A 25,565-nucleotide genomic window follows, 5' to 3' on the forward strand; every position below is an offset into this window, starting at 1 on the left:
CTAAAGACATAAAAGAAAGAAAAAGGATAAAGGGGGCGAGGGGACAGGCAGACTCGGGGACAGTGGTAGGGTAAAAAGAAAATACCTTATGCTATGACTCTTCTAGTGAGAGCTCAGGTTTGGCTCCTCCCACCAATCCTAATTTTGGCAGAACGTCTGGGCTCCTTTGGCAGCTTCTTCCAAGGGGTGGTCCTCCCGGCTGCAGGAACCCAAACGTCCAGTCCTACAGGCCAATTCCAGGAGAAAGCAGAGCACTGCTGTAATTCATGAAGGCATTCTGAGGTACAAAGAACTGTAAAGGGACAGAGAATATTTAAAAGGGTCTCAAAGTCACTCAGTCCTTGACTGTTCAGTGGTCTCAAAGCAAACTCCAGTCTGGTGGGTGTACGTGCAACTCCAATCATCTTCAGGCCTTCCTCCTGCTGTTTTCTGCTAAGTGACCTTAGGGGCACCACTGGCTGGGACTTCAAAGGACCGCATCCCTTCCTGAATCTATTAGGGTGTTTATGGGTTGCTACCAAGGAGAGGAGAAGTATTGTCTATTAAGGGCAAAGGCTTGAGCGAACTAGTAGGAGGAAACGCTGGCCCCACATCAGCGCTTGACTGTTTATGGACGTAAGGGAGCTGGAGCTCCTGGCAGGGGTTTCCTCCTGAGGGTGGTGCGTTGGGTGAAAGGAAGCTCTGAATCATGACGACGTCGGGAAAGAAGCACAAGTGTTCTGCTTCACATGTTTGTCGAGAGGGAAACAACGGTGAGCATTGCCTTAGAATCAGACTCCGATTTCACGATTTGTCTAAGCCCCTGAATCGTGGAGTGACTGTGATGGAAGGCTGCTCCACCTTGGAGGTCAGACCAACACCTCTCCATGCCCTGCTCTCTCCACCCTCACCCCCTAAAGCTCTGCATCCACTGCTTCCCACTACTTTGCCATTTGTAGTTGGGAACTCTGTCTGCTGGGGATCCAGTCCCTGTGCATGTGAGCCTGGGACTGACTCCAAAGCGCATAGGTTAGATGGACAATCCATACTGGCTTATAGAAAGGGCCGGAAACACTTTAAATCAATAAGGCAAGTTCATTTAAACAATGCAGATAAGCAATCAAAATTCAAGTTAAAACACAGTAATTGGGGTAAGAATTGCTTTCCCATTTGTGCCCACATGCTCCTTTGCACGTAATCTTATCATCGCATGTGTTATGTTGTTAAGTGTTTATTGTGAAGGCCTGATAAACTTGCAGTCTCCCAGGGGCAAGGGGCCTGCCTTTCGCCTCTGGATCCCTAGTACTTAGCATGCATGACAGGTGGTAGGCTCTCAAAAATGTTTTCCAGAAGATGTTTTGGGGGGAGTGTCTGCACTGATGAAAACAACTCAATAATTTACTTGCCAAGTAGCAAAGCGAGAGTTTTCGATTTGTAGCGGATTACCAGTTTCGCCACACCAGACCACGCTGCTGTCAGGGTGATTCTTTTCTTCCCCATCTGGAGGTGTTTGTGCTCTGTCAGCCTCTGCTCGTTTCCAGGTCCGTCTTACTGCCACAGTACCGACATTTCCTGGTTTTTGTTGTACTGTGGCACAAACTCTGTTTTGAAAGGACAGGAGCATAATAAAAACGGATATGAAAGAAGGGCCAGATGACATCACTGAAAATATTTGAGGAAGTCCGCTTTTTTGGATGTTTATAATCTCAGCATGTTAGTTGTTTGTAATACGATAAGAGCACTTTTGATACATCGGGGGAATTACAGGCCTTGTTGCTCAGACAGTATTCATGAATTTTTATCTTACGCTCATAGTGACGGAAAGAGAATAGGAGGTCTTGGCTGAAGTCCCAGGTGACCTTGACTCATTGGTTGACCTTGGGTACAACATTCAGCATAGTTGAACTGCTTAAGTTTGTGCCTATGCCAGCTATTCACTGAATTAAAAAAAGAAGAAGAAGAATTCCATTATTAAAGATGAACACGCACACTAAATTTTCCCTCTCAAAATCTCAGCTCAGAGAAATTGTGGTACATGACACCCAAAGTATCTGCTTTCCAAGGTGGGTCCCTGAGCTCTGTATGGACTCAGTGTTATACGCATGCTTACCGAATGAAAATCTTAAGACATTCAAATGACTCCGTAAGCAGTGAAGATGTTGATCCTTGCTCTACCACTGCATCTGAGCTGTGAAGGTGGAGGCAGCCTGGCATCGGCCCCTCAGTGGGTGAAGGAAAACAAAGGTGAAGAACATTAATAGCGGATGCTCCCTGCCGTGTGCCAGGCTCTGTGCTAAGCTCATCCCACAGGTTTATCTCATTTTCTCCTAACACCCTCACAAGGCAGGAGTGGTGGATTCTACCCATTTTGCAAATGAAGAAACTGAAGGACACATGGGATAAGGAGGACTCAGAAGACCACAGGGCTGCAGTGCCGGGCCTGGAGCCCATGCACCTCCCTACAAACATGGCCCCGTGGACAGCAAATCCAAGCACGTCGCAGTGGAGCTCGCACACCTGACTGGAGCCCAGGAAACAGGACACAGCACTGTGAGGCCAGGGAAGACCCCATCCTCTTGCAAACCCCCTAAATCCAGGATAAAAAGATTAGATTAACTGTCTTCATGCACCAGTATAAAAAGACTGTGACGGAACTGGCTCCTGACCCTAAAAATGTATGCGTGCTAATTCCGAATCAGCCTTATCCATGGAGGTCCGCTCCCAAACTTGGACTGCAGCTAGTCCAGGTAAAATTTAGTATTTGGTAGGTTGAAAATTTGCAGTCACTGTCATACGTGGTCTCTAAGCATGCGGCACAGGACCACAAGAACTCAGAACCCAGCTGCCTGCTGAGGTGCAAAGAGAAGCATGGGATTGAAAATTCACTGTTGGACTATCTGAGTGGATAATCCACAGGAATAACTGAGTGCTGCCTGCACCCGTCAGGACTCTGAGATGGAGCTACTGGCCCCAGGGGTATGTTTCTGCTGTGATGGAGAGCAGATTTTATTCACAGACCTTCTTCCAGTGCAAAGAGAAAACTGATAAGCTCACAGCAAAGGAATCCTGCATGACTGCTAATATGCACAGGCTATGTAGACACCTTCTAAAACCTGCCAGGTATGACTCATTTGTCTGTGTAGATATAGGAAAAAGAGCAAGGCAGAAGTTTAGAAATTCTGCCGCAGAAGCTAGGCCAGCCAGTATGTAAAGTGGCTGTGGTTTTAGTGTGGACTCGCCACTGGGCCCAGAGCCCCCCTAACTTTGGTTCAGATAACCATCAAGTTTGCAAAGATCCAGCTTCTCAGATCTAGACTTGAGCCTGCCCAGGCAGACTCCTAGTATTCCTTGCGTGCCAACACAAACCAGCACCTGCCTTGCCTGGACCAGTCTTTACCAAACCAGAACAGAAATCTTATTGTACTATGAAAAAGTATTACTAAGTCTCTTTCATTCTGTTCTTCTCAGATTCCATCTCCCCCCTCCCCGCCGCCCTGCCCAAATTTAGTACGAGCGGAGGATTTTGGACAGACCTCTTCAATTGGGCATACTTCTTAGAATAAATAGCTTCAAGAGGTGTATCCACTTCATTTCTTAAGAACAATGTTAAATATTCATTTCACACTCATATGCCAATACTCACAACATACACATTTTTGTTCATTGCTGGGGAATACCAAGAACCAACATGCCATGGAAGTGAAACTTAGTGTAGATAATGTATGAGGTAATGCCTATACTAAATGATGTCTTGGTAGACTGTCTCTCACCAGCTGAACAGGGCATGAACAGAATAGTTCATAAATATTTAAGTGCATTTATTCTAAATATAACATATGAAACTGTTTCCTGTGTGTGCCCTGTATGACAAAATACTCATTTCTATATGTAATTATGTGGGTGGCCTCTTGGACAAGAGTTGAAAGCTCTTGATGAGTTGTTTGCCTCAACATTGAGACAGAACTCTGTCCCTAAGGCTATAGAAATGACTGAATGACAATAGCCTCTGTCAAAGATAGTCTTTAATGTGGCTGATTTTCTTATTAATTATTTGGTGAGAACACTGACACCTGAATGAGTAGCAAGTAAGAGAATGTTAAAGTACACTCTGTCTTGTTACAGTGCCTTTTCTCTAACTCGGATCTGCTGATAGACAATAGCTGATAAACAGGTGAATGATGTCAATATTAAGTGGGAGTCATATTAATTCATGCATGTGTTTTCCCAGCGTGTCACTTGCACACCAAGTGCCAGAGTAGGTGAAGGCGAATAGATTAGCACGGTAAACACAACAAACTGTCGAAGAATTTAACCAGTCCAGGATGCCCACGCCCCCAGCCTTCTTCCTCATGGCTCGGTTAGGCTGTACCGTTCCCTGGGAGTGCTTAATGCATGGTTCTTCCCAATCTTTGGCCATGCAGCCCTTATTCTCTGTGACTTAGCAGTCTTACCACTTCTTTGCATCCCCCTCTATCAAATGATTGCCTTCTATGTTCTCTAAGATAATGCGCCCCATCCACTGTGGTATGTCTTTACTCATTGGGAATTTTACATGTCTATTCAGCTGTGCTATTACTTTTACTAGGATTTTGACTAGTTTTATTAGTGCCCTGCTTACAAAGTTGTGCAGGTATTGAGCGGCCCGCCACCAGCACTGTTTTCCCCGTATGCCTTGTTGGTTTGGTGTACCATCTTGCAGAACGTGAGGGTTTTTCAGAAATAGTCATATATTGTGCATTAGCAGAAACGCCCATACTTAAAAAGAATGAGTGGGGACAAGATGTGAAATCAACACGAGTTTGATTTGTTACCAAGGGCGAGTGGTGGGTGGGTGTGAGTGTCTGAGTGGGTCTCAGCTATACGCATGGGGAAGGCAAAGGCGGGAGCGAGAACATTCCAGGCTGGAGGCACAGCTTGTACAAAGGCACGTTCTTTGAGCGGGATGGAGACCCAGAGGTATTAATGCTCAATGCATTTAAAACCTAACATTCCACCGTTGTCTGAAAGTATTTTGTTAAGCACTCAGTTGGAACTGAAAGGACAGGAGGCTTTGAAAGAAGAAGAAACCTCAGATCGAAAGGAACAGAGCTCAAAGTTGTCAGGTCTCAGGAGAAGCAAGGCATGTGAGTCCAGGGAAGTAGTGAGGGAGTAGAGATCAGAGGGGGTGTAGACACAGAATATGTTGTATCTGGTGAACAGAATATGATGTGGGCTCTAAACTAAAGGGCTAATACCACCTGGCTGGGTGCTGTGGTCTGAATGTTACCACTTGGCTGGGTGCTGTGGTCTGAATGTTTATGTCCCCACAAAATTCATGTTGAAATCCTAACCCCCAAAGTGAGGTCTTAGGAGGTGGAGCCTTTGGGAAGTGAATCGATGGTGATAGTGGAGCCCCCTGATTGAGATTAGTGCCCTTATAAAAGAGGCCCCCCAAAGCTCTCTGGCCCTCTCTCCACCACGTGAGGACACAGCAAGAGACTGTCTATGCACCAGGAAGCAGATCCAAATCTCCCGGAGCCTTGATCCCGGACTTCCAGCCCGCAGAGCTGTGAGAAATGCATTTCTGCTGTTTATTAGCCCCCTAGGCTATGCTATTTTGTTATAGTCACCTGAACAGACTAAGACACTGGGCATTGGGATTAATAAAAACCCGAATGGTGACAGTCTACATTAAGATAAGTCAAGGGGGTGGAGGGAGGGCAACTTCCAGAAATTGGTCTACTGACAGGCCCACCAAAGAAGTCCAGGACAGCAATCAAATGACTTCAAATAGAAGCATCCAGTATCCAATCTCGTTCCATCTGTGTGTGTGTGTGTGCGTGTGCACGTGTGCTCACACACGCACTCAAGCACGCCAACTCCTACAAGGTAGCTGGCATGCATATTGGCTCTCAAATTATGCACACTATGTGGCAACTTCATGAGGACATCAAGAAGAGGGGCTTTATTGACTGGTGAGCAAACCAACTCCCCTGGAAGGACACATGGAGGCTCACCCAGCTAGGATCTTGTACCAGCACACTGGTCAGACAGGCAGCACCCTGGCCATCGTGAGCCACAGTCTCGGTGGCTGAGGAGCCATTACAGGAAGGTGAGAGTGGGGTGGATCATGAGGGGCTTTCGTCGGGAGCTGAATGAACTGTTTCAAATGCTTGAAAAGAAGAACTTGTTCTCACCTGAGCCTTGGGACACTGTATTTCAGCGGTAACTCACAGCCTTGGGAATCCCACACAGGAAGAGGTTCAAGATCAGCCTTTGGCATCGAGTGAATAAGATGCTATTCGAAGTAGAATTCAGCCATAGATTTGTAAGCATATCTAAATTGCAAGGAAAATAAATTTTCAGACATCTTAGGAGCTGGGACTGTGGCTGCCACAGATATTACAAGAGGCACTGGATACTGTGGGGGTGATGAACAGATTCCAGGAAGCAAATAGGAATTAGAAACAAAAAGGTGCCAGAACTCAGATGATCTAGACCTTAGACGCTGGGGAAGAAAAACTTTAAAATGGAGGCAGCTTACGCTTCAGATGGGACATCATTTCATGCTTCCAGGTGGGAATTACTTGCATGTCAAGGTGTCCTCACTTGGCTCTGTGTCTGCTCTTAAGGCTGCCTGTAAAGTCTGCTCCCAGCTGACCCCCAGCCTGAATGGTCACTGGTTCCTGCCTGCCTGACTCCTGACAACAGCCGCACACCTATGTCTTTGGATCTTTGCTGTCTAGGCTCCTAGTTTCTGGACTAGATGACTTAAGATGAGGCAACTGCAGATCGCTCTTAATAAAGGAACCCAACAATGAGGCCTCGACCCATCTCAGGTGAAGGCCAGCTCGCTCTGCGGAAAGGATGCTGTGAAGAAGAAGGGAGGGGTGCTTCTGGATAGAGCATCTATTGTGTGCGCTCAGGGTGGCTTGTTGTCACATGTCAGCACCTGCACCAACTCCGCTATATGCCAGAGGGGCTGGGACATCCTTGCCGTCCTCGCCGGTGAGGACACACATTCAGATCCTGCTTTTTGCCTTAAGAGGAGGAGAGTGCCTGTGAAAAATGGCCAAGACAGAGGATATGACAGGAAATGCCACACACCCCTTTTCCCAGCTCAGCCACACAGCCCACTTGTCTTCACCTGCAGGCCCAGGCCCACCCAAGCTCTGAGATCATTTCTAGCCCTGGGCAAGGTATTTCTAAGGAAGCATTGGCTCATACAACTTTGGCTGGGTTTCACCTTTCGTTCCTGTCTGGGGCTCCATGCCAGCAAGCCAGGCCCGCGCCTGATACTAATGACCCTTAGATGTGGATGGTACAGGACAGTCTTGAAGTACGGCATTGAATCCTCACGACAGGCCTGGGAGAGGCTCATCGATACCCTCATCTTGTGCAAAGGGCACTGCAGTCCAGAAAAGTTAGGTCATTCCTGTGCCTAGACTCTACCCTTTGCCGCATCCTGGTTCTCCTGCTCCACCCCACCGCTGCCGTCCAACTTCTCATACGCTGGGCAGTCCCTGTGAGGGGCTTCCTCATCCTTGAGTTTAGCACCTCGAATGCAGTCTGTCCTTTAGCCCATGTTAAATGTCATAAGCATAAGTGACATAATCTGGGGAAGTGTTCTGGCCTTGGCCTTCGGCCTCTCGTGCTCTCTGTGCCTGCTGCAGCCCTCCCCATCTGGTCCAGTTCTGAGCTGTGGGATTTTGTAAGCTAGTCCTGCCTGTCAGCACCCCAGCCCCAGCATGAAAGCATGGCTGTCATAGGTTGTCTCGTCAACAGCAAATTCTATTTAGAAAACACCCCTAGACTTGGAGCTGCCTGAGAAGAAAGAGAAGGTGGAGAAGTTGGCTAGTTTTTGCTCGTAAAAGCATCTAAGTATGCAGGTATAAAAACATGTGGCTTGTTGCTCGTGAGTCAGGTGAGGTCTGCCGCGAAGGCGAGCGGGAGAAACAGCACCCTTGTCCACAGGTGTGCACCTGGCGAAGGTAAATGAACCCTACAGGACATGAGGACGGTATCGCAAGAGTTTCTGGAGCTCATCGTCTCTCATTTGAACTACTGTCATCCTCTCTGTTTGCCCTATTCCCAACACGGCCTCCTACGCTTCTCCTTCCTTCCCCAAAACTCCCCGCCCTGTGAGGACAGGCGGGAGCTCAGGTCCAGCTGCGCTGGAACCAGGCGGTACTGAGGCAGAGTCCAGTGGAGTGGTTTGTTGTAAATGGGTGAGCACTTCTGTCCATCAGTTATCTCACAGCCTCTAGCTGGTGACAGTTTCAGGACCATTCTACAGTGAACACGTTTACTTTGGGTGCCCTTGAAATGCTTTAAACAAAGGAAACTGGATGGCTGGGTTTCCTGCCTGGCTTATTGGGGAGGAGGGTTTTGTTCTCTGTGGAGTGGCTGTGATCTAAATTTCCTCTGCCATATACTTTGTCTTACTAATACTATGTTGGAATTATTTCCTTAATTTCTAAAGCTGCATGTGCGGAAATGGCTTATATTTCCTGTTTTGATAAATGAACAGAACTTTACTGGGAGCCTTGTTCCCAAGTTGGCTTTCCTCTTTGTTGGCCTTTTTTTGGATTAAAAGAATAATTATAAAAAGTCTTGCTTGACTGGACTTGTGACAAAGACAAAGATTTGTATAGATTTTTTTTACCATAAATATGAAAGATGAGTACTTTTTTTTACAATAAGAAATGTTTGTCTTTTATGTCACTTAGAATGGGTTATTCAGTATCCGTCTGGCCAGGAAGCCTGGGTTAGATGCTGGGGGCAATCCAATGGTAAAAGATCTGTAAATTCCCTACAGAGACCTTGCGCTTTTTGGCTGGAGGTATATTGGCTTAAAAAGACTTTCTTGGACAAGAACTTTCTTGGAACATGTGGAGGACAAAATATTCTTTGTTTTAGGACAAATGAGTTTTGTTCTCGCATCTTAATATAAATTTGGTTAATACTCATTTCTTGTGTGCAAGTTAACAACAATGGTGAGCATTTTTTCTTTCATTTACATATATCAACTTTAAATGGTACTCAGATCTGCTGAAAGCTGGGTCCATATCCATAGATTTGTTCCCTTAATGTAAGTGAACAAGTCACACTGGTAGTTACAGAAATAGCTGATCTTAGAGAGGCTAAATCTTTTTGTATGTTTATTTTCTGGCATTCAAGTTGTTATTTAAACCTATTTTTAAATATCCTAAATATAAGGACAGATCTACTGTTGGGGAAAAGACGATGAGCACTCTTGTTGACATTCTGAAATGGGGCCACTCCTGGACCTAAAGGGAGTACGCCCTCCTCACTGGGCGGCCGAGGAAAGGCTTTGCTCTCTTCCTGATGCTACATGATCCCTGACGAGGGCAGTGTGATACTCGCTTCTCTTGATGCCAGTAGGTCCCTCAAATAGGAAACAGCGCCAGGAATATGTGGGACCGGATGCTCCCTTAATCCTGCAGCTGCTGCTATTGATCTCTTCTCTGCCTCGTTACTGAATTCCATTTATAGATGGCAGAGCAAAGTCTCCGCTGGCTGCCAGAGAGCCAGTGGCTCAAGGCAAGAGATTCTCTGCTTGAACCTGATAGATGCCTCGTTCAGGAAGCTTAGAAGTTTCCGTGACTTCTGTTCTCCCTGAGACAAGAGGCTCAACAAGGAATGTAGATCGTGCATCCGAGGTGATTTTGATGTGTCTTGCATGCCCCTGCAAAGCTTTCTAAATGTAGTGATGCCTAGATTCAGATAAGGCTCCAAAGAAAAGGATTCCTGTAATGAAAAGCTCACCAAGAAATCTCTTGCTCAGTGCTCTCCACTTTGCCCCTGGAAACAATGTCTGTTGCATTCCATTTGAGTATAATATGATCCCAGGCTTCTAGAAGATGTATCTATGCCTTTACATTGCCAACTGGCCTTCAGTGATCCAGGTGATTTCCAACTCCTAGAATTTCTAATTAGCACAGCAACGCGGGCTACCAATTCAGGGCAGGATGAAACTCAGCAGAAGAGTCTAAAAGGAAGTGTTGAATAAGGAAAAGAGAACTAAAATGTTTTTGGCACTTTGATTGACTAGAAGCTCAGTGACTGAGCCCTGGGGGCTCAGAGCCTCCTTACACTCACCACAGATGGCAGGGGTCACAGGGAGTCCAAGGGCCGGCACTTTTCTGGGATGGACCTGCCTGGGTCCACTTTAGGCACCAAACACACTGAACCTGTAGGATATACTGCTTTCTCCTCCCTGGAAGGAGATGGCACAGTGGTTTACAATTTTCCCATTGTCTCTGAGCAAAGTCTCTTTTTGTAATGATAGCCCATCAATCAAGTGCCATGCTCCACAGACATCAGTGTGCCTCCCTGGAAATCCTTTTAGATAGTGGGCTCTGATCCAGTAAATCTGGGGTGGGGCCTGCCTTCCTAACTAGCACCAAGGTGATGCTGATGGTGCATCTACACACCCCACTGGCAGCAGTAAGGGTCCAGACAAAGAATGGGGGTATTGCAAGCATGATTGATTGACTCTTTGACGTTGTGTCTGAGTCCCTATCTCTCATCAGTCAACCTCCCATGCCCTTCCCTCATCTTGCCCCCGTTTGTGACACTGTCTCAGGTGAACCTTCCTCACACTCTTTGCTCAATGTCTTCTCCATGCACTCACTCTCTCGGTTCTTTCGTGTCCACGGCTCTCTCCACCCTACTGCTCCTTTGCCGATGGATTTTGTTCTCATTAATTGTTGCAAGAATTACCCATCCTTCATCTCTTCCTGGTGCAGCTCAGAGACATTCCTGGGCTACTCTGCTTCTCCTGTTTAAGCTGCTCTCTGTCTTAATTCCCAAAACTTAGGGTTCACGTTTATTTTTCAAAACTATACGATCGGTTCCACAACACTTATTAAGATGTCAAGAGCTCACAATGCTATCAAAATCAGCGTTCCTTTCCCTGTGTCGGCAGTGCCTTCCCCAGCCTCCTTAATTCCTCTGCCTTGTCTGGAGGGAGTGGATGAGTCCAGTGGGGCCCAGTCTCTGGTGTGGTGGGGGATGAGCGAGCTGCCAGGATGGAGCACCCACAGGTCCTCAATGAGTTTGTCCATTGCCGAAGAAACTAGTGATTAATCCCCCGGTCAAACTCCTTCCCCAGTTGGGAAGTGAGCGCCACAGTTTGAAATGGTCACGCGTCTTGGTAGCAACTGAGATGGTTCTTGGTTGAGCAAGACGTCCTGAGGATGCCGCACCCCTGTGGACTGTCTGTCTGGACTATAAAGTGACGGGGGATTGAATCTGAGTCCTGGGCTGGAAGTTGGGGGATGGGGCAATGCAGGGGCATCCTGAGGGTCATAAGAAGAGTGGGTGCAAATGCACTCCAATCCAAGATGCTCTTGATTCCTTGAGGGTAATAATGCAGAGGTCTTGCTTTCCTAGGCTGGTAGGCTAGCTGCTGTCTGTCTGTGTCTTGGTTACAGCAGCCAGAGCCTCAGGTCAGCCAGCAGGGAGGTCAGCCTGTGTGGGGCAGGCATGTAAGGAGGAGGGAGCACAGTGTAGCCCAAGGGAAAGGGCCTGGCTGTGCTAGTCCTCTCTGTTACCAATGTGATTTAGTGCTTGGGGCCTCCTTGACTCTTAATCATTCTTGCAACACCCTCTTTTCCATGGCACTTGTCATAATTTAAATCACGTAGGTTTCATTGTTTGTTGACTTAATTTTCTTGTCTTCTTGTTTGCATGATCTCTTCCCCACTTTATACCCGTGGCCCAACACAGTGCATCAGCCAGAAGAAACATTTGGTAAAGAATGAATGAATGAGGGGGTGGCCCCGTGTCCAAGTGGTTAAGTTTGTGCACTCCACTTTGGCTGCCCAGGGTTCACTGATTCAGATCCTCGGCGTGGACCTAGGCACTGCTCATCAAGCCATGCTGTGGCAGCATCCCAAATAGAAGAACTAGTATGACTTACAACTAGAATATACAACTATGTACTGGGGCTTTGGGGAGAAAAACAAAGAAGAGGAAGATTGGCAACAGATGTTAGCTCAGGGCCAGTCTTCCTCACTAAAAAAAAAAAGCATAGTTTTAAAAATAAATAGTGCTATAAAAAAGTTAAAAGAATGAATGAATGAGTGAATTTGCAAAATCGAAGAGTGGGTGAATTATTCCCAAGGCCCCTTCCAGCTGTCATATTTTTTGGAATTGGGCCTGTTAGGTGTTCTCTCACTGGTGCAGTTGAAGGAAAGTGTTTTTCTGAGCACTCCGAGCCAGGAAACATGTGTCGCGCACTCCTTCATCATCCTGGAGCCTGGGTGGGAGCAGGTTCTCTGTGAATATGAGGACCTAAGAACTCATGCATGTTAGATTCAAGTGTTCTCAGGGGGTGGGAGCCCTTAGGAGTTTTCGCACATCTTCGTATAATTGGTCCCATTGGGCCATCAGCCCTTTTCTGCCCTGGGATGAAGGACATCCAGACACAGGCCAGAGTTTGGCCAGCCCAGTTGGATGGATGCAGCATGGTCCATGACAATAGACACTTTCTACACCTCGAGCAGGGTCTAAGGAGCCTCCTGGCTCCAGGACCTGCATCTCCTCCTTAGATGCTTAGACGGTGACCTGAGTGACCTGCAGGGGGCCTCAGGGAGAACGGGGTGTTGGAATATTGCTCTACTCGATGCTCCTGATGGGAATTCAGAGTTGGAGTGAGAAACCAGTGGAGGATTTCATTGATTTTCTCACAGGTGGAAGCATGCCTTCCTGGGGACTCTGAAGTTGAGGATCTGGCCCAGGGCCAGCTTGTCGTGTGCGAGGGTGGTGGGCAGACTCTTGAGGTGGACGCAGGGCAGGAGGAGGCTAGTCATCTTTATTGAGGAGCTGACAAGAGGAAGGATCGGGGTCTGTCTTTGAGTGGTGTTGAGCAATAAAATGAAGGGTGGATTCAAGGGCTCGGAGCACAGGCAGCGGTTGGTGTGAGCTTTTAGTATTCTTCTGCTTGCGGGTAGGGGACGGGGCTGGGACAGGCATAGGACCCCATAGGGCAGTTCACACTCTCCCCATGCAGAGTGCTCAGGAGGGCTTTTGTACCTTGAGAATGTTCCAGGGACCAAAGTCTGTCGGGAATGCTGAGGCTCAGGTCTGAGACTTGTTCGGTCTCTCAGAGACGTCTGGAACACTTGCCCTGCCCTAATAAAGTAAACACTTCTGTTCATCCTGGAGATCTGGCATTCCAATATGTGGTACTTAGTGCTCCTGTAGATGCTGAAATTCGTAAGAGTCCCTCTGTAGGATATGTAAGCTGCCGAGGGGAAAACACACACACACCCCCCACATCACATCACGCTCAGACATACACACACACACCCCCATCACACACACTCCCCACATTGCTTCACACACATACGCACACACAGATACCCCGTATCACATCACACACAGACATACACACACGCACTCCACATCACATCATGCACATACACACCCCACACACTCCCTATACCGCATCACACACATATGCACACACAGATACCCCATATCACATCACACACATACACACACAGATACCCCATATCACATCACACACATACACACACACTCCACATCACATCACACACAGACACCCCATATCACATTACACACATATACACACACACAGACACCCATGTCACTTCACACACAGACGCATCACATCACACACATACACACACACCCCTCATATCACACAGACACACACACACATACATACCTACGTACACACACAGAGGGCTGGAATTTCCGTGACAGATATTGGCTGTGGCTTGTGAAGGGAAGGGCTGCCTCTCGAAGATGTATTCCTCCTCCTGAGACAGGGTGTCTGAGCCACTGGCATATAGTTGAAAAAGTGTTAAGATCGGGAGTTATTGGACCTACAAGTCCTGGTTCCAAAAGCAAGAAAGCACTGTTAAATTTTGAGCAGGTTGTGAAGAACTCGTTTCTTTAACTAAATCCAGTAACTATCCTAAGCCCAGAATAGAGGGTCTGTTAGATCAATTCGAAACCAGTAAAATCATTTCAACCATTGATTTATATACAGGGATTAGGCAGGTGGCTTTAAAACCAAAATTGAAAATAACACGTGAAACACTAGATAGAGAAGATGAGTTTGTGCTTCACCCTTTAGACTGAGGAGGCCCCCTAACCTTTCCAAACCACCAGTAAATGAATTCTCGCGTGAGCCAGGGACACCTGCCAAGGCACCTATTCGTGTCACAGTTATTTGTAATACAAAGTGTAAGTGAGGGCCCATACAGGCTTCTGCCTTTGGCGCTCAGGGTCATCCATAAAAGTGGTGGCTGAGCTTGGAGCTGGAGTGATAAAAACCAAATATTCAAAAGCATGGAATTTAAAAATGAGCTCCACTGTACATAAACATTGAAGCCATAAAAAAAAAATGACCAACACCTAGAATCCTATTTTGAGAGTGTGAAAGGATTTGATATATGTTACTTTCACAGGATGTAACTCTAGCTGTCTCATATCAGTCAGGACAAAAAGGTGACCAAGAGATTCGAAAGGCGTTCGAGGTGTTGGTTTCTTTAAAGGATTTGAGATTTTCAGATTTTTTTGAATCCTTCAAACTAGTGACTGATGCACCAGATACTGCAGTAGGTAAAGAATTATAATAAGAACACAAAAAAATTTGAAACTCTCTAATGAGAACTCTCTAGTAGAAAATTGTTAGCACAGGAAAGGAATTTATCGTCGCTACAAAAAAGCACATTGAGTTGTTGTCAAGGTCTGGGGTAAACTGGCCAGGTGGCCGTGAGTCACGGGTTACTGTGCACCCATCCAAGGTTGACTGTCCAGGAAGGCGGTGCTGGCGGGGACTGCAGAGGTGGCCAGGCCAGACCATCTGCACTGCCGCATGCACGTTCAGTGCGTGCCGGGAACTGGGAAGTTTCTGGCAGACGTGCTAGCACAGAAAACAGACAGAAAAGCTGACAGAGGGAGTCCCCGAGTGACCACCCTATTTAGTCATTGAGACTGAACTCAGAAGAGAGCGGAAGAGTGTGGTAAAATGCAGCGGTTAAAGTTGGAACGGCTTCTGTTATCTGGGGAGTGTTGCTTGCGTGGTAAGGTTTGGCCCCGTGCACACTGGAAGCTAACTGTGCCCACGGTCCCTGAGTCTAAGTGCCTGCCAGATGGGCAGTCTGGCCGAGGGTCATGAGCCAGATGGAGATTGCTGGGTGAGCAGCTGCACCAACTCACCTGTCGGGAGGGTGGAGAGGCAGCGACGATGCTTGGCTGATCAGAGAGGGAGAGAAGAGAGTGGATCCAGTGGTCACTTCCTGCTCAGAATACTCAGTACTGTGAATGCAGTCTGAAAGGAAGCGCTCAGACACAGTCCAATATCCAGGGCCTTCTTTTACCTGATGCTGAGATCATGCGCCAGAAATGCCTTTTTCCCCATTGGAGTTGTCCAGCCAGAGAACCTCCTCAGTTACCCACTGAACTCATTAAAGAGTTGTATCGCAGTGTCCGACCAAAAGTTTGGCCATGCCACCCGAACCCCGCTAAATAAGTGCTACAGAAAGCCTCTCCCCGCCCCCCGCCCCCTCCTCCTTACTGTAAACGAGCATGTCTTGCAGAATGAAGGGAGGGAAACGAGCTTTCCTCTGCAGGCGCTTCACCCTGGATGTCCCGGTACCTCTGTGGTGGAGGTGAGGGTTTGCCATCCTTTCAGGTGTATTTGCAAGTCCCGCCTCCTCGTCAGAACCCCCTCTCCCTTTCATTCACCAGGATCTGTGTAATTTGATGGGGCCAGAGTTGACCTGCTGCATTTAACTTAACGCGATCCTGCTCATCTTGAACGTCTCCTCCTTCGGGACGCATCCCCCGCATTTCCAGGCAGAGGGAAGGGCTGCTTCCTCTGTGCCTGAATTTCTTCTTCATACTAAAGTGCTTAACATAGAGCGTCATGGGCTCACCTCACATGGAACCCCTTGATTCGGGGAATGTTCTCCTTGAATTTAGAGCCCCAGGACCTAACTTGGCATCTGGCACTTAGTAGGCACTGAAAAAGAGGCTTATTGACCATAGAATGTACAACTCCAAGAGTGACCCTAATGTAAACTATGGACTTTGGGTGATACTGACGTGTCCTTGTAGGTTCATCAATTGTAACAAATGTCCCACTCTGGTGAGGAATGTTGACAGTGGGGGAGGCTGCACATGTGGGGGAGCAGTGGGTTGTATGGGAAATCTCTGTACCTTTTGCTGTAGACCTAAAACTGCTCTAAAAACTAAAGCCAGTTTTTTTAAAGAGTTATCGAATATTCTGAATGAGTAGTTAGTTGTTAGAATTGGAAGAGCTCTCAACAGATGGTATTATGATACATATTGTAGTTGACAGTGTTTTAGATAACTTTTTCTTTGCTTTGTGTTTTATTTTTGCAGGGTGTGAAGAAGTTTGATGTGCCCTGTGGAGGGAGAGACTGCAGTGGGGGCTGCCAGTGCTACCCCGAGAAAGGAGGACGGGTAAGTCATGACACTGCAGTAAATATTATCTTCCTTATACTTCCATTAAATGAAAGTACCTTAAATTGTCTGATTAAGTCATTGGCATACTTTCCTAGGAAATTTCATACAGATGTGTTCTTCTCCACTTAACAAACAATAATATAATGCAAAATTGGGTCAATTAAAACCACTTTCCTAATAAATTGAGAACAATATTAACTTTCAACATGTTTTCTCTTGTTCATTGTTATAAATCATATGTGTGTGCATATATGGATATATAATGCAACTATGTTTTATACTTACGATATTATACATAAACATATTTTGTAAAAATATTACATAAAGAAAACATAGTTGCCTTTATACTGCAGAATCTATCAAATGAGAGGGCACTGGCATTATACTGCTGAGAATGATTCTAGCTTTTAAAATTATCCCACTCATTCCCTGGATGTCCTTTATGTAGCCCATTTCATCGATAAGTAAGAAAAAGTCACTCCAAATTATTACCATCACACCTGGCAGAATTTGAAATATGGATATTGGGTTTAATATGTTCAATTAAAGTGATTAGCCTCTCATTCTGTTGCCTTTAAAGCTGATGTTTGAGTCTTGGCATTACTGATTTTTAAGATATTGTTTCTATTTGTGTTTAAGCCCATTTTGGCGTGTGGCAGTGTGGGGTGCAGTATTTCATTTTATGATACCAAGTCTTTTGAGTCTCTGTGCTGTGGAACCATGCATTTCCCTCTGGGACTCTGCTTGTCCAATGCCAGGTTGTGAGAGGCAGTTGGGAATTCTTGCCTGCATTGCCCTGTTGGCATTGGCATCAGAAATTATAGCAGTCCTTGGGTGTTCCAAATGAGTTCCACCAAGCTGAATCCTGAAGTTGGTTTTTAAAGTAGCCATTCCCCATTCCCACTCACCAAGAGGAAGAAACGTCGTGGTGGAACTTGGCCTCTGTGCCTCCAAAAATCAAATAAGTAAAATTTGTGGTAGGGAACCCCTTTATAAATGTGGCGATCTCATTTACTACAGTGTGACTAATTATTATTTCAATGGCAAAGATCACAACTGAGGAGCTTCTTGCCTTCTAGATCAGAGCTTCCATCTTCACATGGTGTGTTCATCATGAGTTACAATCCTCAAAACCATTTTTCTGTGTTGTTACTTTAGTGAAGGGTCCCTCTACTTGGAATGGGGACTTTATGCTCTAGGAATCGCTAGTTGAAGATCACTTATCACATTTAACACAGATAAGTATTTTTTAAATATATGGAAGCTATTTCATGAGATTTAAAGTTCCCCTGGGGTCCCTTGCTATAGATTTTCCCAGCGATGCTTCTGGAGCCGTGATGACAATGCCTGACTGCAGAGCTGTCCACTCCCTAAGCACTTGGCTAGCTCGGCCTTATATGGGCATGGGGAAGATAAATTAGTGGTGTACAAATATTCGTGAGACCTGCCTCTGTCAGAGGGAGTTCAACCCTAGAGGGACCCGACATTTCTTCTCCATGTGATCAGCCAAACAGAACCTAAACAAACTGAGTAGAAGGTTACTGAGTCTATTCTTTTTCATCATTTATGATTATTTAATGCAGAACCAGTGTATCAACATTTCCCATAGTGCTTTTATAGGAATTTTCTTCTTCGGTAAAGATAGTTCATTCTGATTATTTCAATATATAATGCCATCTGCATAGCAATGTACTCTTATATTATGCCAGAGGTCTTCTGTGATTTCTAAAGGCCCCTAGGTCTTTCTGATTGAGTAAGTTTACAGTACAGGCCTTGGGACCTTTCTATCTCCCATTGTCCCTAAATAAAAAAATACCTTGAGTCTGTTTCTATACGTTGCCAAAGAAAATAGAAAGTTGACACCTTCTGGTTAATTTGAGTAACATGAGTAATCCAAACACCAGTGTGGGCTTGACTTTCCTCTATTCATCCAGACTTTGCTTTGTTCATTCAGACTTTGCTCTGCTCATCCAGACTTTGCTCTGTTCAACCAGACCTTGCTCTGTTTATCCAGGTGATCAACATTGGTCAAATTAAGTTGAGATTTGGCAATTGTCTGAGTAGTTTGTTCAAGAGACAGAGCCAAATGACTCCCCACTTTGGGGCCTGACCTATGGGACTCACTTTCTATAGTGTCCAGATAGCCTGACACATTTCTAAGTTTACCCTTCTCTTTGCACTGCATAATGCTCCACACGGTCATTACGGCTGGACCCAGACCCACAATGCAGTTGGACCATCCACATCCAAATTGGGTTGTTTTAACAGCACCTAAGGCTGCCCAGTTGACTCAGGGGTGCCATTGAACATTAACCAGTAAGATGATAGAAATGGCTAACGGGGGGCTGGCCCCGTGGCCGAGTGGTTAAGTTCGCGCGCTCTGCTGCAGGCAGCCCAGTGTTTCGTTGGTTCGAATCCTGGGCGCGGACATGGCACTGCTCATCAAACCATGCTGAGGCAGCGTCCCACATGCCACAACTAGAAGGAACCACAAAGAAGAAAATACAGCTATGTACCGAGGGGCTTTGGGGAGAAAAAAAGGGGAAAAAAAAAAAAAGAAATGGCTAATGGTAAGAGGTAAGAAAAAAACCTAGTGAGGAGAGAGAAATTATACCATTTATCATTTTCCACGGGTAAATCCAGTATATCACTGAAGATATTTATTGTTAGGGCAATTGCATTTCCTTCATTAAATTATTTATTAAGCTATCTATTTCAGTTCTACAAACCTGATGTATGCGTATTAAATATTTGTTAATGAACAAGTTTACCCAAATGTGTTCCTGTAGAAAGCAGGGCTATTTCTGCCCTACTTTTGGATTGATAGTATTTTTTTAAAGTAATGTAATACATAAAAATAGCAGTTGGACAGATTTTGCCGTTCAAAGAGCTGTGTGCGTAGCTTGTTCTTTCCCACAGCTTCCCCTGGGGTCCCCTGCTATATATTTTCCCCACGGTGCTACTGCAGCAGCGATGACAATGCCTGACTGCAGAGCTCTCCCCTCCCCAAGCACTTGGCTAGCTCAGCCTTATATGGCCATGGGGTAGAGTTAATTTGTTCCTCACCATGGTGACAGCCAACATCAGAAACTGTATGTTACTGGATAACTTTTGGACCCTATGCAGAAATCACAAATGTGCTATGGATTCCAATTCCAAATGAGTTCTCATGTTGCCAAATGAATAAGCTCTGTGTAAAGTGTCTTGAGCCTGACTGTCCACCCTGGAGTGGTGGGTGGTGGCTTGTTGCAGAGAGAGAATTGTTTCTCACAGACGGAACCTCCCAGCCCCGTGGATAATTCCAGCAAGCCGGTAGCTGGGGAATAAGGGGCAGGAGCTGTGGCCCAGCTCTCTGTGTACTCCTGACTCCCTGGTCAGAGCTGGACCGTGTGCCGGGGTGACCTAGCCACAGGAGGGTAGGAGGACAGTGACATCAGGGGTAAATGACCTGCCCCAATCTTAGTCCAGAATGAACTCAAGTTTTCAGACTTTTTGATGACTTCCTTTTCAGCACAGTAATCTTTTGTGTGTCTCTCCTCTTGCCAGATGTTAACCTATATGGGGGAGATCTCGGGCTTGGGAGGAGAGGACAGAGACAGAGATGAAAAGAGTTCAGGCTCCCTTTCTTCTAGCGTTGTGACTCCCTGGCCAATTCTCTCACCACCTCTTCAGTGGTTTAGTGAATTAAAAAATAAATAACTTTGAGAAATTATTTAAGACTTTATTGTTGTTGGTGGGTCTGTATTTCAAATAATTGCTATATTTTATTGGGAGTAATTAAAAATTATAAGTCCTAATTCACCTTACTGCACTGGGTGATATGTGCAAAGAAAATCAACAATCGTCTCAGACTTTCTGCTAAAGGTCGTACAGTCATCAATGCCAGACAGCTGTCTGGCCCTCTGATCTTTTTCTATTCTTTTTCCTCCTTTCTTTCTTTCTGTATATGCCATGGAGATGGAAGGCAGTTAAATGGAAAGCATCAGAGTGAATTTCTGTCACAGCAGAGTGACTGTCACCATGTGGTTAGTGGTATGGAAAACAGTAGAGCGAGCAGATGAGGCGTCTGATTCAACAAAAAGGACAGCTTTGCCTTTGAGCATTAACTCACCTAAAACCTTGTGAAATTGTCAGATTTTTCCAGGCAAGGTCAATTTTAATTCATTATTTCAATTACTTAGCCAAGTTTCTCTTCCCCCAGCCTTTTGGTTTTTGACCATAAACTCAATCAGATAGGTTATTTCGACCTTTTAATGACATCAACCTTCACAGGGCACCTGTGTTCCTAGACAGTCAGATATTTCAAAAATTGGTAAATACAAAGAGAGATTAAGTCCAAAATATTGGGAATTATTGAGATGGCTCAATGGCCCTGTCAGACTACAGTGGGCAGAAGAGGAAGCGCAACTTCCGACAGCTCCTGGTTCCCAGAGCCCTGTTATCAGCCCCTGAAGGGGTAACTGCATCTCTCCATGCCTCAGCAGTCATCCAGCCCACGCTCGCCGCAGCACGAGCCACAAACCGGAGACTGGACTGGAAGGGTGCAGTTGACAAGCTCACTCACTTAAGCAAACGACTGAGGACTTGAGACAGTTGTGTTCAGCTGTTGCATTTTCTCATGAAGCTAAGAGTTTCCCACAGTCTGTGGGTCCCTGGACTCAGGTTGAAGTGTAAGTGAATAATTCGTAACCTCACAAGATTCCTTCAGCTCAGTGATGGAAGTCCAAGTGAGAGAAGCTGAGTGAAATGGGAAGCAAAGAGAAAAGTGAGCAGGAGCTCCTGAAGGTGGGTGGAGACAGATGGGAACGGAAGAAATTCATTGTCTTTGGCCCTCGCTGTCAGCTCAGGTGGGTAGCAAGAGGTGAAAGAAGCAGACCCCTGGCCTCAGGGAAAGGAATAGAGAGCCCAGAGCAGCTGGCAACCACAAGTGATTGGCAGGTCTCTCTAAGGTGAGCTGTAGTCTCGCCAATAATGCTATCCTCTACCGCGTGTTGCTAGTCATAAACCTTACCCTTAATGTGTTTAAGCAAGATTTCAAAATAAAACTGAATTTTTTCTCTGAAACAATTCAATATAAATCTGAGAACCGGCAGAGCACTGTGGCACCATCGAGAGAGTTTCGGGATGTCTGTGCTGTATATAGGTTTCCATGAGCAATGTGACCAGTGCTGCTGTGGCTCACCTCTTTCCAAACCCGCTGCTGTTGCCCAGGCAGACCCCCTTCAATGGTGTGCTCAGCATGCTGAACGGAAGTCATCTCCAATATTTTATGCACTATCACAGCCCCGAAAGGGCAAAGAATTAGTTGAAAATAGCAGAAGTACTGCCTGGCCTCTGGGCTTTTATGACCCTTGTCTACACACAGCTCTCACCCACTTTCAAAATCATAGGGTTATTTTTAGCATACTTTTGGGATGATGGCGGTTCTGGCCCCTGCACTGCCACAGTAGCTGCACAACTCAACAAGTTGGTTATTTTCTGCAGGGAAACTGGTATTGCAGCAGACTTAGATGATGCCCACCTGACTTGTACATCACATGTAAGTGATGTGTTGTTTTGTTTTTCTTTTTCTTTTTGGTGAGGAAGATTCCCCCTGAGCTAACATCCATTGGCAATCTTCCTCTTTTTTTCTTTTTTCTTTTTTTCTTGAGGAAGATTAGCCCTGAGCTAACATCTATGCCAATCTTCCTCTATTTTGTATGTGGGATGCGTCCACAGCATGGCTGATTGGAGCAGGTCCATGCCCAGGATCCGAACTGGTGAACCCAGGCTGCCAAAGCTGAGCGCACAGAACCCTAACCGCTCAGCCACGGGGCCAGTCCAGATGTGTTTTTAAAGTGACACTTTCTCTTATATCTGCCATCATTGGAAGAATCCTAGCTTCCTTTTAGCAATGGAATTTTGCATTCCTTATGTATGTACATACAAAATCTGTATTTTGTATCATCTGAGACAAGGCGCTTGTCTTAGAGAAGGGGATACAGCGGTGAGCAGTGGGAAGGAGAACCTGAGCAGCAGGGGCACAGGCCGTGAGGGGAGAGCGTCCTGGTGGGACAGCGAGGAGGCCCGGGGGGCTCCAGCAGAGCAAGAACAGAGAGACTCGTGGGCGAGGAGGTCTGAGAAAGAAGGTGGGTATGGGGAGAAGTTTGCGTCAGAGTCTTAGAGACCACTTGACTGAGTGAGTGAGGTAAGAAGTTATTCAGGAGACCTCTTTAGAGAAGTTATGTGACTTTAACTTATTCACATCCCAGATCTCTGTGTGGGGAAGTTGTGAGGTTCACATTTGATAATCCATTCAACTGGGGTTTAGTTCTAGTCAGAGAAAATGCCCTGCCACTTGGCCCCTAACACAGGCAGCAGCTCACATGTAGGCATAGTTGGCTACTGAGATTTAGCAACAAACTTATTCATTCAGCACATATTGAGTGCACATCTGTCACGTGTCAGGCCCCATCCAGACACCAGGAACCCGGAAGGAGAAGTAAACAAAGCAGACGGTATCTCTAATCTTTGGGGGCTGATAGTCCAGCACCATGCCTTGCAAAAGATGGAAATGCTCTGTCTGCACTGTCCACTGTGGTTATTTGGGCATTTGAAATGCGGCTAGTGAAACAGATGAACTGAATTTTAAATTTTATTTAATTTTAATTAATTAAATTCAAAGTAAACAGCCCCCGTGTGACCCACTGGCTACCATATTGAAGATCACAATTCCACTGAGTGTGGAAGCTTTAGACTGGAAGAAAGAGACAATAAACTCATAGTGAATATGTAAGAATATTCTAGATATTAAATTCTAGATGAAAATAAAACACAATATAAAGTCAAGATTTCATGAAAATAAGACCAGGATTTGTAATCTGTTGGGCTTATATCTTTGCAAGAAGGATGTTATCACAGAAATATATAGACCCGTGAGTACAGCACATTAGAAGTGGTGGATGTGCAGAACGTGTCCATCAGCCAGTGGTCACCTCACCCCATGGCCACTTAGGGGAACTGTGTTTTTTTGCTTTTCCAATGTGAGCGCTCATCCAGGCCCCCACTTCTGAAAACTCCTTCGCTCATCGCTTTGGTGCAGGTGGCCTTTGATAATTCAGCCCGCAGCTTCAGAATATAACACGACTCTTGCTTCTTTCTGGCAAGACTAAGTAAGCATTTTCTTAAAGTAGGACTTCTAATAAACTGTTGTAGAGTGACTTAATTGTGCCCCTGGAGACGAGAGAAACAATTACAGGATCTCTGGCCCACTCTCCATCCCACCCAAACATGATAAATATTTAATTTCAAAAGGACCGTTATAATACTATTTAGGATTTGACAGAAAACAGGCCAGTTTGGAGTTCATCCAAAAGGAAGACTACATTATTATTTTTTTTTCCCTGCTGTTTTTCTCCCCAAATCCCCCCAGTACATAGTTGTATTTTTTTTTTTTTTTTTTTAGTGGTGGGTCCTTCTAGTTGTGGCAAGAATACATTATTAAAGTCCTAAAAGGACAGAAACTTTGAGCCAGCCCTGATAGCCTAGTGGTTAAAGTTCAGCACACTCCACTTTGGCGGCCCAGGTTCGGTTCCTGGGTGGGGAACGACACCACTCATCTGTCAGTAGCCGTGCCGTGGCGGTGGCTCACGGAGAAGAACTGGAAGGACGTACAACTAGAATATGCAATGATGTACTGGGGCTTTGGGGAGAAAAAAAAAAGAAAGATTGGCAACAGATGTTAGCTCAGGGAGAATCTTTCCCAGAAAGAAAAAAAAAAGACAAAAATTTTAACACTGCCTCACTGAATGGACTCAAAGAACATCATTATAGACAGACTCTGCTAGTGGAAAGTCAGCACTTAGGGAAAAATGTATTTCCATTACCACTGAAATCATCATGTCCCTTAACTGAAGCGTGACAAACTTTGCCCTGGATTCTGTGATTTCCTATCAGAAAAATACATTATTAAATAATAGGAATCATGAAAGTCATTGGTGAAAATTAATCACAGTGGTTGTACCCCAGCATTTATCAACCTCGACAGGAATTGCCCATGACGCCACTGCTTGTGCTAACAGTGAAGCAGGTCTTTGGTAAGTAATGCACTTAGCAGAGAGCACGTTCACGGTAGGTACAGTACGTATTCAGGGGTTAATAGTGAAGCATTGGCACAGTGATCTCTGAGTATCTGAGTCCAGAGGAAGAATTCAAAATGCTTTCATATTTTATTTATCCATTTCTCCCTCTTCTGATGAACTACACACACACACACACACACACACAAATTGCTTTGGCAGCCTGTGCCACATTCCATCATGATGAAGAAATCGTACTGAGCTCTGATTCCAGGTGTTGCTAAAGAAAGATGATAGCTTCAAGGCCTTAATCACCCCAAGTCTCTAGTGCAGAGCCTGTGACCTAGAAATGCAGGCGGGAGCCTAGCGTCTCTTTCTGAGAGAACCACACACCGTATGTTCCCTTCTGAATTTACATCCACACAAAAGAACCATAGACAACCAGAGCTCGGGCAGAAGAGGGAACAAAGGTGAGAGAGAAAAATTAATACTTTTTTTACCTAGGAATGTCCCTGTTCCCCAAACCATAAACTGTGATCAGATGTTTTTTTTGAAAAACAGAGTGGAAAACAGGGACGTCGGTGAAAGTATGGTTTTTGCAAAAGCACAAAAATGACCCGGCGAGGCCAGCCAGCTGGTCAGTGGGGCTGGAGAAGGAGTGCTCATCAGCTTCCCAGGGGTTGTGGGCGGAGGCCTCAGCAAGCAGAACCACGGGGAGATGGGCCGTCCACACCAGCCCCCGGCCCTAAGGGTGGTGACAAAGTTATTAACTGGATCCCGGTCTAAAGTTGACAGGTCCGGGGAAATGGCCTTCCATGGCTTTGAGGAAAACATACACGTCAGTTCATAGCCAGGATAATGATGACGATAACTATTTGGTGTCTTGATTGAAAACCTCACACAGACTCTAAGAGACTGTTGATAAACTTGAGTGAGAGCAGTGGACGCTTCTCCTGTTCTTCTGAACCAGCTCTGCCTTTAGAAACCCCTTGTTCTGGCTCCCTCCTGACCGAGTGTTTGGACAAGTACAGCATTAAAGCATTTCCCTTTCTGTCA

The 25,565-nt window shown here is 45.8% G+C and overlaps 1 protein-coding gene across 1 annotated transcript in view; it reads left to right on the forward strand.

The window, feature by feature from the left end:
- COL4A2 (collagen type IV alpha 2 chain) overlaps positions 1 to 25,565 on the forward strand; it is a 191,143-nt gene that overhangs the window by 32,281 nt on the left and 133,297 nt on the right. The window contains exon 4 of the mRNA XM_070578491.1: positions 16,369 to 16,449. Within this exon, the coding sequence (XP_070434592.1) occupies positions 16,369 to 16,449 (81 nt within the window). The remainder of the gene's footprint in view (positions 1 to 16,368; positions 16,450 to 25,565) is intronic.

Source organism: Equus przewalskii, chromosome 16 (assembly GCF_037783145.1).
Source record: "Equus przewalskii isolate Varuska chromosome 16, EquPr2, whole genome shotgun sequence".
Lineage (NCBI taxonomy): Eukaryota > Metazoa > Chordata > Mammalia > Perissodactyla > Equidae > Equus > Equus przewalskii.